General features: G+C 36.2%; 2 protein-coding genes across 2 annotated transcripts; one reads left to right on the forward strand and one right to left on the reverse strand.

Annotated features, from left to right (window-relative positions):
• The first annotated feature begins 1597 nt into the window (after window positions 1-1597).
• On the forward strand, window positions 1598-2547 carry LOC114544312. The gene has a single exon (XM_028562982.1). The coding sequence runs from the start codon at window positions 1648-1650 to the stop codon at window positions 2545-2547; it is 900 nt and encodes a 299-aa protein (XP_028418783.1). The 5' UTR covers window positions 1598-1647.
• A 1694-nt stretch (window positions 2548-4241) lies between these two features.
• LOC114544313 lies at window positions 4242-5375 on the reverse strand. The gene has a single exon (XM_028562983.1). It carries the CDS (start codon window positions 5373-5375, stop codon window positions 4242-4244), a length of 1134 nt encoding a protein of 377 aa, XP_028418784.1.
• Between the last annotated feature and the right edge of the window lie 8391 nt (window positions 5376-13766).

Below are 13766 nucleotides of genomic sequence, written 5' to 3' on the forward strand. Positions count from 1 at the left end.
TCATTTTACTGAGAATGTGATTCTTTGCATTTACTCAATGTGGGTGCCGCATTTTCCGACTGTAAGTGTGAGTAAATATGCATTTTTCGCCATAAATTCAACTACGCACATACCTTTAATTTTGATTTATTTCCATATATTTTCACCTCATGTTTTCAGTTTTTTGTTTCGTTTTTTGTTTCGAAACGCTTTAACTCTGGTTTTCCTTTATTTTTTGGTTAGCTTTCCTATAATAGAGCTCTTTTTAAGGTTTCTTTTATACGTGCATTATGAGTCTTGTTTATAAATTTCATAATCATATATTAGTAGCCAATATTTCAAACCCGTACGTTTTTCAGCATAATTTTCTTTCCTATTACTTTTTACATGAATGAAAGCCTGATACAGATGAATTGAACTCAGAAAAGTTTTACTAGTATCTATCTTTTTTTGGGAAGCATATTCTGTAGTAAATGTTGTCAGTGATTTGCGAAAAGCCGAAAACATCAACAACCCGCCACTCCGTAGCTTTCTTAGTGAGAAATCGCTTATTTCTTGGTTAATTTAATTAAAATAAAAAGTATCTCAGTATCAAACATTAGTATTATACCTCTCATTGAAATTCCCCTCATTTTTACTCAAAAATAGGAAAAAATAAAGTTAAAAAATACGAATTTAGATAACTGCGCACATATAGGAAGACTGAAACTGACGTACTATAGCGCTTCAATATCCGCCATCTTTGGCTTCACTTTTTGGCCTCACGGAAGTCTCAAGTTCTTACTCCAGATATATGGAGCTCACTGAGCTGTGCGCTCACGCTATACATAATTATAAATACAAACTTAGGATTTGCGAAGAAAATATTTTATTACTCAAATTACATATGTTACAACATTGAGAATATTTCTTTCAATACCATGAGGACTGTTCATTTTAAAAGTTGATTTTTTAAATATTCTTTGTATGCTTTGTGATGACTGTCTCGTGGCTTGTAAACTGTTCTCTTGTCGTTTTATTCGTGTACTTAAGAAAAGTACTCAGAAAGTGTACCAAAAATTATTCAAATTTCATAAAATATCTTATCATTCCAACAGCGAAAATAGACCTTATGCATAATGACGTCATAACACCTTAAGCGCGCGGTTAATTATGGTCTTTGTGGTCACAGAGCGGGAAAATAATTTCAAGATGGCTACTGTCGAAAGTGAGTGTTTTGAAGTTCTTAACTGTCTTTTAAAGGCTGTTCAAGCCAACGAGGATTCTAGTTCTTTTGAGAACTCTTGTACGGATCCTCTGCGGTTGGATAACTCTGAAAGTCAGTGCACTAGTCGGCTTTCTTCGTCGAATTTTACGAGGCCATGTGGAGGTACTGCATGTCCTCGAAAGCTGGTAGAGTCGGAAACAAGTGAAGATATCTTCAATTCTGACAACCGTGATTGGATAAAATGCTTAGAGAAACTTCCAGGATTTACTCATGAAAAGCTGGAGAATAAGCTTGTAAAAAATAGCCGTACAATGCCTGATAAAATGGCTCCAAAAGCTTATCGAAATATGAAGAAAGGCTATGGACTATGGAAAGAAGGTTATGTAAAAAGTACTTTTGTCAAGCCAAATGTGCAAGCCTCGAAGCTGTTGTTCGTGGTGAAAGCGCGTGTTGGTGCTTCCATGAAGAGCGTCAGCTATCCTGTTTATGTTCATTTAAACCAAGTTAACGGTGAAGTGGAATATGCTAAGTGTTCTTGTAAGGCTGGCCAAGGAGGTTGCTGCAAACACGTAGCTGCTCTATTGTACACTATTTTGGACTTTGTCAATCTGAATTTGAAACACGTTCCTGTGGAATTGACATGCACACAACTTCCTCAAAAATGGAGTGTGCCCTCCGGAAGCTCAAAGACCCTGGACAAAGCTGTTAAATTTGAAGAAATGCTATTTGAAAAAGCTGATGTGAACAAACCTGCCAAAAGGTATATTGTAAAAGGGAGTAGGGAAGACTATTGTGCTACTCCACCATTTGCTCGGACTGTGACTGCAGAAGAAATTAAGTCTATGGCAAATGCATTTGAGAAAGCCAATTGCGCTTCACTATTTCGTGAAGCTATAGCCTCAAATAACTATAAGCCATGTGAACTTTTCGAGACATCTTGTAATCAGTTGCAAAATAGAAAACTGGACAACAGCTCTGTTCCTATTCCAACGCAAATACCACCAAGTCAACTGGTTGATCAGATCTTTAAAAATGTGCCAAATGGTTACACCCCTCCATCAGATTATAGCCCAGAACAACTAGAACTAGTAAAAACAAAAGTTGGGTTGACTGTATCCACTGCTAAGGATATATGTTTGAGTACTATGAGGCAAAACAAAGATCCTCAATGGTACGCTGAACGATCTAAAAGGCTTACTGCTTCAATTTTTGGCAAAGTTATCAATCGTAGAAAGAAAAACCATCCAGCTTCACTGATTGAATCAATTTTATGTGTTGATCATGAGAAAAGAAAGTGCCTGCATCTGTACAGTGGGGCCTGGATAATGAAAGTAATGCAATTGCTAAATATCAAGATGTAACATTAAAAGGCAGTGCTTTTGTCACATGTTGTGGGTTAGTCATCAGTCCCCAGTGGCCATGGCTGGGTTGTAGCCCTGATGGAATTGTCATAAAAGATGGTATTCCAGTTGGATGCATTGAAGTTAAGTGTCCTTACTCAGTGAAAGAAATGAATGTTAATGAAGCTGCACAAAGTGTCAAAGGTTTTTATTTAAAAAAACCGAAAGTGGATTAGAACTTAAAGTGAACCATGCATATTATTATCAATGTCAAGGTGTCTTGAACATTTTAAATTTACCCTGGATTGATTTTGTGGTATACACCAATGCTGATATGCATGTTCAGCGTATCTATAAGGACACTTCTTTGTGGGAGAACAAAATGCTGCCAGAACTAACATCATTTTACTTTTCATTTATTCTTCCTTCTTGTAAATGACATTAATAAAACACACATCAATTGTTTTTTACTGGCTTTTTTACTTATACCAAAATATGTCACTTGAAGTGGCTATATACCTGATAAAACTCATCTTCATTAGTATTCTTTATATACAGTCCACTAATCAGCAACAAAGAATACTAATGAGACAGCATCTATTGTATTCATGTTTTTGGTCATTTAAAGCATTTGTAGTCCTGTTTTATCATATGTGAAATGCTCGTGCTGCGCACTTGCATTTTAAATATGATAAAACACTCCTGTGCATGCTTTAAATAGTACTTAATTAAGACAATATTGAAGGAGCAAGGTAAAGTATATGTATCAACTGTGATAATTCGAGAAGCTAATTTCCTAGATTAACTTCATTGACTAATGAAATCCTGTCCTCAAGCAACACGTTATTACTGTTGTTTAACCCATTGAGTGGCAACACTCTCTACTTGACAAGTCATCTGGCATTAGACATGTAGTAAAATAATAAACTAGGGCACATCGGAGTGCATTGCTGCTTAACGCATTAAGCCAGTAGCGAAGCCAGCCTGACAATTTGGTCATGCTATGCAAATAATTTCGTGTTCATAGACCATGAAAAAATCAATTTCTAAAGAAATGAATAATAAGTTAAAATTTGCATAGCATGACTAATTTGTTGGGCTGGCTGCACCACTGCATTAAGCACCAGGGCTTCCCCATTGACAAGTAAAATCGCCTGGTGTTTGTCAAAAAAATAAGTAGGGAGCACTGGGGTGCATTGCCACTTTAATTAATAGGTTAAAGAGTTAATGAGCCACAAAATGGTTACAGTTTTGTAACACTCTAAAAACTTTCAAAGGCTTTTATTGGGAGTAAGGTGAAGGTTACCCCTCTACTCTAGTATATTTCTGTTAAAAATTCCAAATAATAGATGCAAATACCTTTAACTCATTAACTGGCAAAGTGCCCCAGTGCACCCTACTTATTTTTTTTTAACAAACGCCAGATGATTTTACTTGTCTGGGGAAACCCTGGCACTTAATGGGTTAAAGAATAGTTTAACCATTAAGGGGTAGGACACACAAAGTTTAATAAAGTTTCACAGCCTACAATGGATTTAATGTGAAAATGTTTTGGACCTAGCCTTTATTATGGGTAAATTTTAAGCCTTTGATAGAATGAAATGCTATAGGGTTGCCTTTTAAAAGGTTAACTCCAGCCATGTCAATGTCAGGTAAAATCATCTTGTTAGGCCGAATAAATAATAAAGCAAGGAGGATTGCAGAAAAACTATCATCTAGTCCAGCTTGTTATTTTCTACAAGTAGTGGTGGTAAAAAGTTAGAAAGGTAACAACAAATCACCCAAATTTTGTTTAAATTTGCTGCCATGGAAATTGGAAAGACTGTACTTAAAATTTTAAAATTCTTTATTCTGGCAATTGCCCGCTCCACATGGATCCTAACAGAAGCTATTCTTCGAGTCTTGGTTTCCTCTTCAATTGACAAGTGCTCTTTCTCACGCATGAATGGTGGTATATTTAGTGACACTCCATCTGGTAAATTGTGCTCAATATCAAATCCTCTATCAGCCATAATTGAGTCTCCATTTTCTACCAAGTTCAGAATTCCACAATCAATAGTAATTTGTTGATCACTTGATCTTCCTGCATACAAATCCGATACAAAAGTGACAGCTCCTGATGGGCTTATGCCAACTAAACCCTTGGCAGTGTTGTGGCTTTTGTAAGTGGAGAATGTTGCACTTTGACTTCTAAAAGAATTTGGTTTTTCAATAAATATTTCTGTGCAATCAATAATAACTCGTGTCGAAGGATACATATCTCTAAATGAAGCTGGCATTGAATTATCAACTGCTTTTCTGGATGGCCAAATTGGAAAGCTACGTAACCTTGAATGCAAGAAGTCAACCCAAGTAATAAATATTCTTGACATATGTGATTGAGACAACCCAGCTCTGGTCGCTATATCTTCTTCTAAAAGCCCCAATCGCAAGCGAGCCAACACAAGGAAAAATTCCTGTTCAGGTGAATTTGTTCTTTTAGGTCCACGTTTAATTACATCTTCAGAGCTTAACCTTTCCAAATCAGTCTTGGTACCATAATACACCAGATTATTCACTGCCGGTCCAAATGAATCAAACAATGTTTTGAAGGTTTTGTAGTCTTCCAGCCCCGTATAAAACCTAATGAGAATGTCATTGTCCTTAAAACATTCAATTGAAAAACGTATTCTTTTCCTCTCTTGTTCCAGTTGCTCCGTTAATCCTCTTATCTCATCTTTTTGACATTTATTTTCATTTTTAAGTCTTCCATTCTCCTCCTTAAGTTTCTCATTAGTTGCTAAAAGTTTTTCCGTTTGTTCTTGTAAACAAGCAATAGGATCAATATTCTCATTTACAGGTGTAGCCATTTTATCTGGTTCTTCTATTGAGCGTGATGAATTATTGTTATCATCAAGTTCTGAAAAAGGTCTGCGTTTAGCAGGTACAGATTTTGTACATGATACAAGAGTCCGATTTTTTGCCTTTACCGTTGAACGAGGTTTCGTTGGTGTAGGTCTGGTTGCTTTGGGAACAATCGTAGGAAGGTTGTTTAAATAGGTTTTACGTCCCCCAGGAAAATGCAACGAACAAATTCTATGACCAATTGTAGGAGAGAAATCCCTGCGTGAAATGAGATTAATCCACTTCTTTCGAAGTTCTTTCGACTCTTCACTTTTACCACTAGGAATGCTATAAAAGGAAAGCTCTGGATTCCTTTTGTGGTTGCTTTAACAACCAGGAACACAACACGTATAACCTCCAGCACCTCCACATGGCCTCGTAAAATTCGACGAAGAAAGCCGACTAGTGCACTGACTTTCAGAGTTATCCAACCGCAGAGGATCCGTGCAAGAGTTCTCAAAAGAACTAGAATCCTCGTTGGCTTGAACAGCCTTTAAAAGACAGTTAAGAACTTCAAAACACTCACTTTCGACAGTAGCCATCTTGAAATTATTTTCCCGCTCTGTGACCACAAAGACCATAATTAACCGCGCGCTTAAGGTGTTATGACGTCATTATGCATAAGGTCTATTGTATTCAGATTTTTGGTTGATCAACTTCACATAACAGGAAATTATTATAAAGCTCTTCCGACAAAACATCTCTCCATAATAATAACCTAAACCTATATATACGTCTTAATAATTCTTCAAAATATTTCAACTCATGCAAACAAATTTTACACGTATATTTCTTAATATTACTGAAACTCATTTTAAATTTTAAACGCCATGCACAGCAAACCAAACTCCAAAATGTAGGTTTTCATCAACAATATAATACCGAGTCTACATAGAGAAAACAAGAATGTGCCTAATATTTAAGCTTTTAGCTTAAAAAGAATTATAATCTATTACAACAAGTTTGGGAGACCCTTGACTGTCCCGGGGGAAGAGAAAAATATATTTTCAACGAATGACGCATAACTAAAAGCGTCAGAATGAAATTTATACACTGACCCAATTAAAAACATGCATGCGCTATCCTACGGCAACATGTTTAATGAGCATGCTGAGTGTACCTAAGGAATTTTAGTTGAACAGCTATACTCTCGTGTTTAATATTATCGAACAAAAACAGACATAATAACATATACATGTAACATGTCATGTCAATGACAAAAACTTAAATTATACAAATCTTAAAATGTGTCCAGTTTCATGTCCATTTATAAACGCGCTGACCATCAGGAAGGATCCGGTAAATTCTGAAACTTTCATACGTCTCAGACTCTCAGTAGTCGTATTTCAACGACCACGGAGGCTTCCACTGGTACCTCGTTGGCTAGATATTCGACATAGCCATCATATTAGGATAGAGGAAGAACATATTGCCAAACTCGTCTTGGACTGCAGACTGAGGGCAAAACGATTGTAGTTTCAATTCTAGTTCATGGGAAGTGTAGAGGTTGTGGACAGCTGTCTTGAAGAGACATCCAAAACGTGAAACAAAGTCTAGCATTGCCGTAAGTAGAAGTATGGATAAATACAGAGCGTGCGTTTCTTTCGAACCAGTCATCAGGTCGCTTCAGCACCTGTTTCTAAGCAATGTTTGTAATATTGATTGTTCTGATTTCTTGTGAGTATATACTAATAGTGGACTGATTGAGTTTCCGAAACGTTTTGTAAGGCCGATCCTGCACCAAATGTTAAGTCTATATTATGTTATTTCTATATGCGCAAGGTAGGAGATCTTTTACAACGTTTTTACTAAAGTTCACTAAAGTTCTCTTCTTTCTCATTCTTCTCTTCTCTTCGGATTATTCGTCCTTTCGGACCTCTTTGTTTTCTGTTCTCGTCTTGGCTGTCTGTTCTGTCAGGTTGAGCTTCTCCAACGTTTCATATACTTTTTACTCCACTAGTCCACTCCTTTTAGTCCACTCTCGTGTTTAGCCCACTCTCGTGTTTAGTCCACTCTCGTGCTTAGTCCACTCTTTTTAGTCCACTCTCGTGTTTAGTCCACTGAATGTTCTGTTGCTGTGCGCCTCCTTTTATAATAAAATTTGAGGGGATCTTGAAGACGCCCTGTGCAAGATGGTGTGATTCACACAATCCAATCAGCGTTGTAGGTTGTAAGTGTGGGTTGGCGTTAGAAGCTCGGTCCAGCTCTCATACTTTGTTTACTTAAGGCCGGTGACGCACTAGTCAAGTTGGTCTTTTACTTAATCGATCACTGTTAAAACTTGTTCACAACTTAAACTATTTATCATCAACTTAAAGCACAAGCATCAACTTATTACTCTGTGAACCGTATCTCAACTTATAAACTATTTTACAAATAATTTCATCGAATTAGGCTTTTAGTGACGTAAGGCTTCAAGTGCTTAACCGAGCAAAATATAACAAAGACATGATTGACATAAACTAGTATCCGCTAAGAACTTATGTTCTTGAGTCGTGACACTTGTACTTTGTACGACATACTATTGTTTCGGAGGAAAATCCCATGGGCTGTGACCTTATGACAGGAAAAGTAATTTTGTGATTCCGAAGGGTCATAATAATATTTACTTTACACTTCATTTTATATGACGTGTTCCCCAAGTAAGTTCCTCGTCGATATTGACCTTGTGTTTTTTAACAATGCTAAATTACATATATTCGCATTTCGTAACAATTGCACAAGAACGATGCACTTTACAAAACATGGCATATTCACAGGTTTTCATCGAATACCTGCATGGTAAAAATCCATATACTCTCAAATTTTTTGATGAATGTGGTTTAAAATTACCAAAGCACACTGCGCGAAGATACGGGCATGCCCCGATGAGAGAAAGAGCGGTAGAATTTCAGAGGTACGCCGAAACTGCAAATACAACGGTTAACCTTATGTGTTCACTAACTGGCGTAGATTACGCAAATACAGTTGACTGGAGTGCAGATACCTTAGATTTTCTCAAATTTTTTGAAGAAGCTTCCGACTCTATAAATGTTCGAACTGGACAGCCCGTGTTAGAACCTGGTTCTGTTATTGTTATGGACAATTGCGGAACCCATCACTACGATGGAGGCAGAATCTTAAGAGAATTTTTAAATGATATTGACATAGAACTGGTATATATGCCTGCTTACTCGCCCGATTTCAACCCTGCAGAATACGTGTTTGGAAAGATGCGTACGTTATTGAAGTATAGATTTGGAGACTGTACGAACATAACAATTCCTGAATGCATATATAACATGTACACTTCATTAGAGGCAATTACACCTGGAGACATGAAAGGATTTTTCGAATATACAGGTTACCTTGAAGTATAGAAAGTCTTACGTAAGCAAAGCCGAGCAGTGGCGAGGGACGAGGCGAGGAAGTAAAATAATGAATACAATTACTGTTTGATCCCCGAGCCGGTGTGAAGCACCGGGCGAGGGTACTAATTCCGCCCGGAGATTTTAATTACGCCCGGGAATGCAAATGCGAAATGAAAGTTGTCCGCCATTATGTCATGGATGTTGGGGGTTTTTGTAAGTTATGCGCATGCGTAAGTTTAAGACGAGTTACAACTGGTAACTAACAAACGTTTGGAAGCATGCGATTGGCTAAATTAAAATTTTGGTTCGCGTCAGCATAACTGATATTTTGAATTATAAAATTTTTAAAAAAAAATTTTTCATTTGGATGGTTTTGAAAATATACGGAAAAATTCAATCGTAAAATTGATCAAAACGTAAAGTAAATGGTGTTTTCGGATCGAAAAACTTTGATTCAAATAGATGTTGAAAAATCAACGATTTTGAAGCATTTTTGGAGTGTTTTTGAACAGGTAAATAGGTAGATTTTGTATTCTAAAGCATGCAAGTATTTTGTAAGTTTATAAATATGTGGATTTATCAACAAATGTATGACACCTCTTTGAATTTATTCGTTGATTTCGTTAAAATGATTTTGATTTGAAAAGTATTTATTTTTAATGGTGAATCTGTTTAAAAAGCAATTGAAATTTCGCTAAAACTGTATTATTTTTAAAGCAATTCGTAGCACAATTATGATTATAGTCGAATTTGATAGCTCGAGAGTAGACTTTATAATTGTACCAAGATATAGGATTTTACTTTGCGACTCCGATCATTCAGCAGAAACGAGTATTATAGAATTTCAATGATGGAAATATATGTTTATTTGGGACTTTGTATGCATGTATTTCTAGTAGCTTTGAATAGAAAAAAGTGATGATTGAACGCACTGTTATAACTTTGAACAGAAGAGACAACATAACCCGAAGCGCGTCTGTTTATGTTTATCATTATCTGTTTATCATTAGCTATAGGATTTGCTAAAAATAGAAATATGTAACATGTCGATTTCAGGAAAAAAAATGTTATAATCAACACAAAGCTGAACGCAAAAGTTCCCAAATTCATGTATGAATTTCATACGAACTTCAGTAAACTTAGATTTTAAATAAATTTTCGGAACTTAATATTTAATAAATTGTACAAACGATAAAGCTCATACCGTTGAAAAATCAAACTCAAAAAAATAAATATGAACTAGCCGCAAATATAATGGTGCATCCCTAAATATCAACGTCCGTCTAATAGGATCAGGGCGCAGACCAAACAATTAACATTTAGTAGCAATATATATAGCATTTGTATTAACGGTGCCATTGTTCTATTTACGCCGACTTTTTAAACATAACAAAGCCGCAGGCGCGTTTGCTTCGCATTGTATCTGGTCTTCGTCCTCACTGCAGTTGACTGATTCTACGCCATCGGAATCGATTTCGATTTCTTGTTGCTGTAGTTTTAGAGCTAAATGAAAATCTTCTTTCTCTTGTTCACCCGGCAAACAATGACTCGCTTGAAGCTTCTTTACATTGACGCTTCACTGGAAATCGTATGGCATATTCTTCCTGGGCTGTTTTTTGACTTGATACACGATGATCGGTGCCTTGCAGTGTTTTCCGAGTATTAGTACTTGTGGCTGTTGTCTTTGATTGTTCCTCTTTCACGACTGTACTTAACATGTTCATTATGTTAGTTCTAGTGGCAAAAGTCCCCTTTAATTGGACCTCTTGCGGAATTGCAAAGGATCATGGTAGTTTAGTAACACGGCAGAATTTTTGTGGGTAGCCGCTGCGCATGCGCGGCTAACCACTATGTCAGAGTCGAAAGTGTCCGCGTAGCATGGAGGGTAGGGTCTTCGGCACTCGTCGGTAATCACTCGGACAGATTGGCGCTGAAGGAAACACTCGAAACATTTCCGACGTTTAATCAGATTTTTATTCGAAGGGGCTGCTTTGAGTTTTGGCAAATTTCTGTATAAAAGTCAAGGTAAAATCAACGTTGCATTATTTGTGTCAATATTTGTCATTTCAATCGCTCATTTGTCCACTGCCGAGCAATTTTGATCACAACCGGATTATACGAGCGTACAAATCTTTAATTAATACTGCGTGGCTTGTTTGCAATTTTCATTGACAATATCTTATCACTGTGGTAATCAGTCCTACAATCAGTCAACATTGAATGCCATCATTCATCATTGATATAAACGTGTATTGCTTCAGTTGTGGTTACCAGGAAGGTATGTCCTAGGACCTAGATTTTCCTCCACATTATTTGAAAGCAATGAATTTGAATGGCACATTATTTGAATGGCACATAAACATTGTGATAGTATATAATTTGAACATACCATAAGCACAATTCACTTTCTTTTGACTCTTAATCAATTGCTTCTTGAGATATGGCAAGCAAAAACCTTGCCATTGTGCAGGTATTAAAGTTAGACCTTGCCATTGTGCAGGTATTAAAATTGAAACCAGCCATTGTGCAGGTATAAATAAAAAGGCAGCCATTTTGCTGATATATTCAAACAAAATATTAAGTTTAAGGCTACAAATATGTGCATCATTATTGAAGTTCATCACTCCAGGAGTGGTTCACACCACAATTTTCTAGACCGTTGAAACAGTTTCTGCTGTCTGAAAGGCAAGCTTTGGTATCAAATACTATTAATGTTTTATATTAATGTATTTTGCTTGTCATATCTTAAGAACCAATTGATTAAGAGTCGAAAGAACAGTGAATAGTGCTTATGGTGTATTCAAATTATATACCATCACAATGTTTATGTGCCATTATTACTGAGACTTTCAAATGATGTATTGGTAGAGGAAAATCCAGGTCCTAGGACATACCTTCCTGGTAACTTCTACTCAGCAATGCACATTTATATCAATGATGAATGATGGTGTTCAATGTTGACTGATTGTTGTACTGATTAACACAGTGATAAGATATTGTCAATGAAACTTGCAAACATGCAAGCCTCGCAGTCTTATTGGACCTAGGAACTAGTGCTATTATCTCCATGCTGATAAGTTATCTGTAATCAACATTGCAAACCACCTGTACCTTCCTTCTGGATCTATGAAATCACATTATCATCTTAGTTATAATGGTGATAACAGATTGTTATTGTCAATAAACTTTGGCAAACAAGCCTTATAATCTTACTGGAGCAATAACCATCCTAACATTTATTAACTTATATAACATTCATTGATCAACAAAATAACCAATGTTGTATGTAACAAAGACATGTTGATAATCAAGGGACATCAAAACAAAATAATTTAAAAACGTCTGAAATCTTCTTTCTCTACTTTTAAACTAAGCTTTATGTTATCAGAGGATTCGTGCCACTATTCTGGAACCTTACTCTCTTTTTTGTTCTCGCCAACTATTCTGCTTAAAAATATGCATTCCTATCTCTTGTAAATCTGCTTTTATGTATGTTTTGATCTGTAGTAAAATGTATTTAATACAGTAAAATATTATAATATATAGATTGTGTAATAAAATAGACTTCTTTATAACTGTATTCAACTAGCTAACTATAGGGCATTTTTGCCGTTTTGTTTGGCATTAGAATGTAAGAGTAAAGGGCATGTTACAAGGTGCAATTTTTCTTGCAACTTGCAATGCAATTCTACTTTTAAAGAGATGTAAATTAGTGAAGAGGCTTCAAAATGTAAGTGTAAGAAACGCCATGCAGTGTAATAAAGACAAAAGTTCGGTAGTTGGCAAATTTACATCTCTCAAAAGAAGAATTTTAATTGCAAGTTGCAAGAAAAATTGCACCGTGTAACAGGGCCTTAAGCATCAGTTGATATTTACTCGCTATTTACTCGTTGATATTTACTATAGCAGCCTGTCGTTTGACATTGAATACAAAATAGGTTTATCGCAGTTAATGTTTACGGCTACCCACATGTACGCATTGCGTACCTATTTTTAATCATTGCCGCTTGCTGTGTTCGAACAGACAAAGAAGCTTTTGATGTGAAAATTTACGGAAAACTTTTATCATTTTGACTTCGGGTAAAGTTTTTTTCAAATCTGTACGTCTTGCTTCATATTTTTTCCTTGTCTCGGGTTTCTACGATGAAAATGTCTTGAAATATTCAGCATGGCGTACAGAGTTGCCGAAGCGTGCTGTGGCTTCGATTCAAGATGGCCAGACACAAATTTTGCTATCTTTTCCAATCGAAAGGTATGTGTTCAGTTAAATTACTTTTAAAATAAGCGGAACAAAGAGGGATCGTTTCGCCGAGTTATACGGCAATCGACTGCTTTCTCACGGCCTGAGACACGAAAATGTTTTCAGACTTAGTCGGTCTAAAATAACACATGTTTGATCAAGTGTTCTTTCCCAAAACCAAAACATTGAGCTTTTTTAGGCGCGAAAAGTTACCGTTTGAAGTATAGAGCTTTCTTGTTTCAAAAATTTTCTGTTGTGTTGAAGTGCTTTTAAGTGCTTTTCATTGCTGCTTATGCGTCTTGGTGGAGTTTTTCAACGACGTAAAATTCACGCGATTCAAAATAAAATTGCTCGCTTGGCCGCCAACCTATTTAGACCGTTTCTGGATATATTTTTCTTGAAAAATGGAAAATAACAATAGTGAAGTAACTAAAACCACTAAAGACAAAAAGTTCGGAGGTACAACTTGTTGTGTGCCACTTTGTAAGAGTAACAGTGTATACCGATCTTATCCATAACAGTGTTATACCGATCTTAGTTCAAATTTCTGCGGATTTCTATTGTTCTCAATAGGGTTTTATTTCGGTTAGAATCTTAAAGCAAGGGGAGGGATTTGATATCTTCTCAGGGAAAAGCGGGGTTCATGAATTGAATTGATGATTAAATATTCACCGGTTTTATCTATATAAAACCCGGCTTTCTGGGTTTTATACAGATAAACCCCAGAAAAGTAAGGTTTTATATAGATAAAACCCAATGCAAAAAAA

The sequence above is a fragment of the Dendronephthya gigantea genome, unplaced genomic scaffold, assembly GCF_004324835.1.
Source record: "Dendronephthya gigantea isolate DGI-Jeju-01 unplaced genomic scaffold, DenGig_1.0 000724F, whole genome shotgun sequence".
Taxonomy (NCBI): domain Eukaryota; kingdom Metazoa; phylum Cnidaria; class Anthozoa; order Malacalcyonacea; family Nephtheidae; genus Dendronephthya; species Dendronephthya gigantea.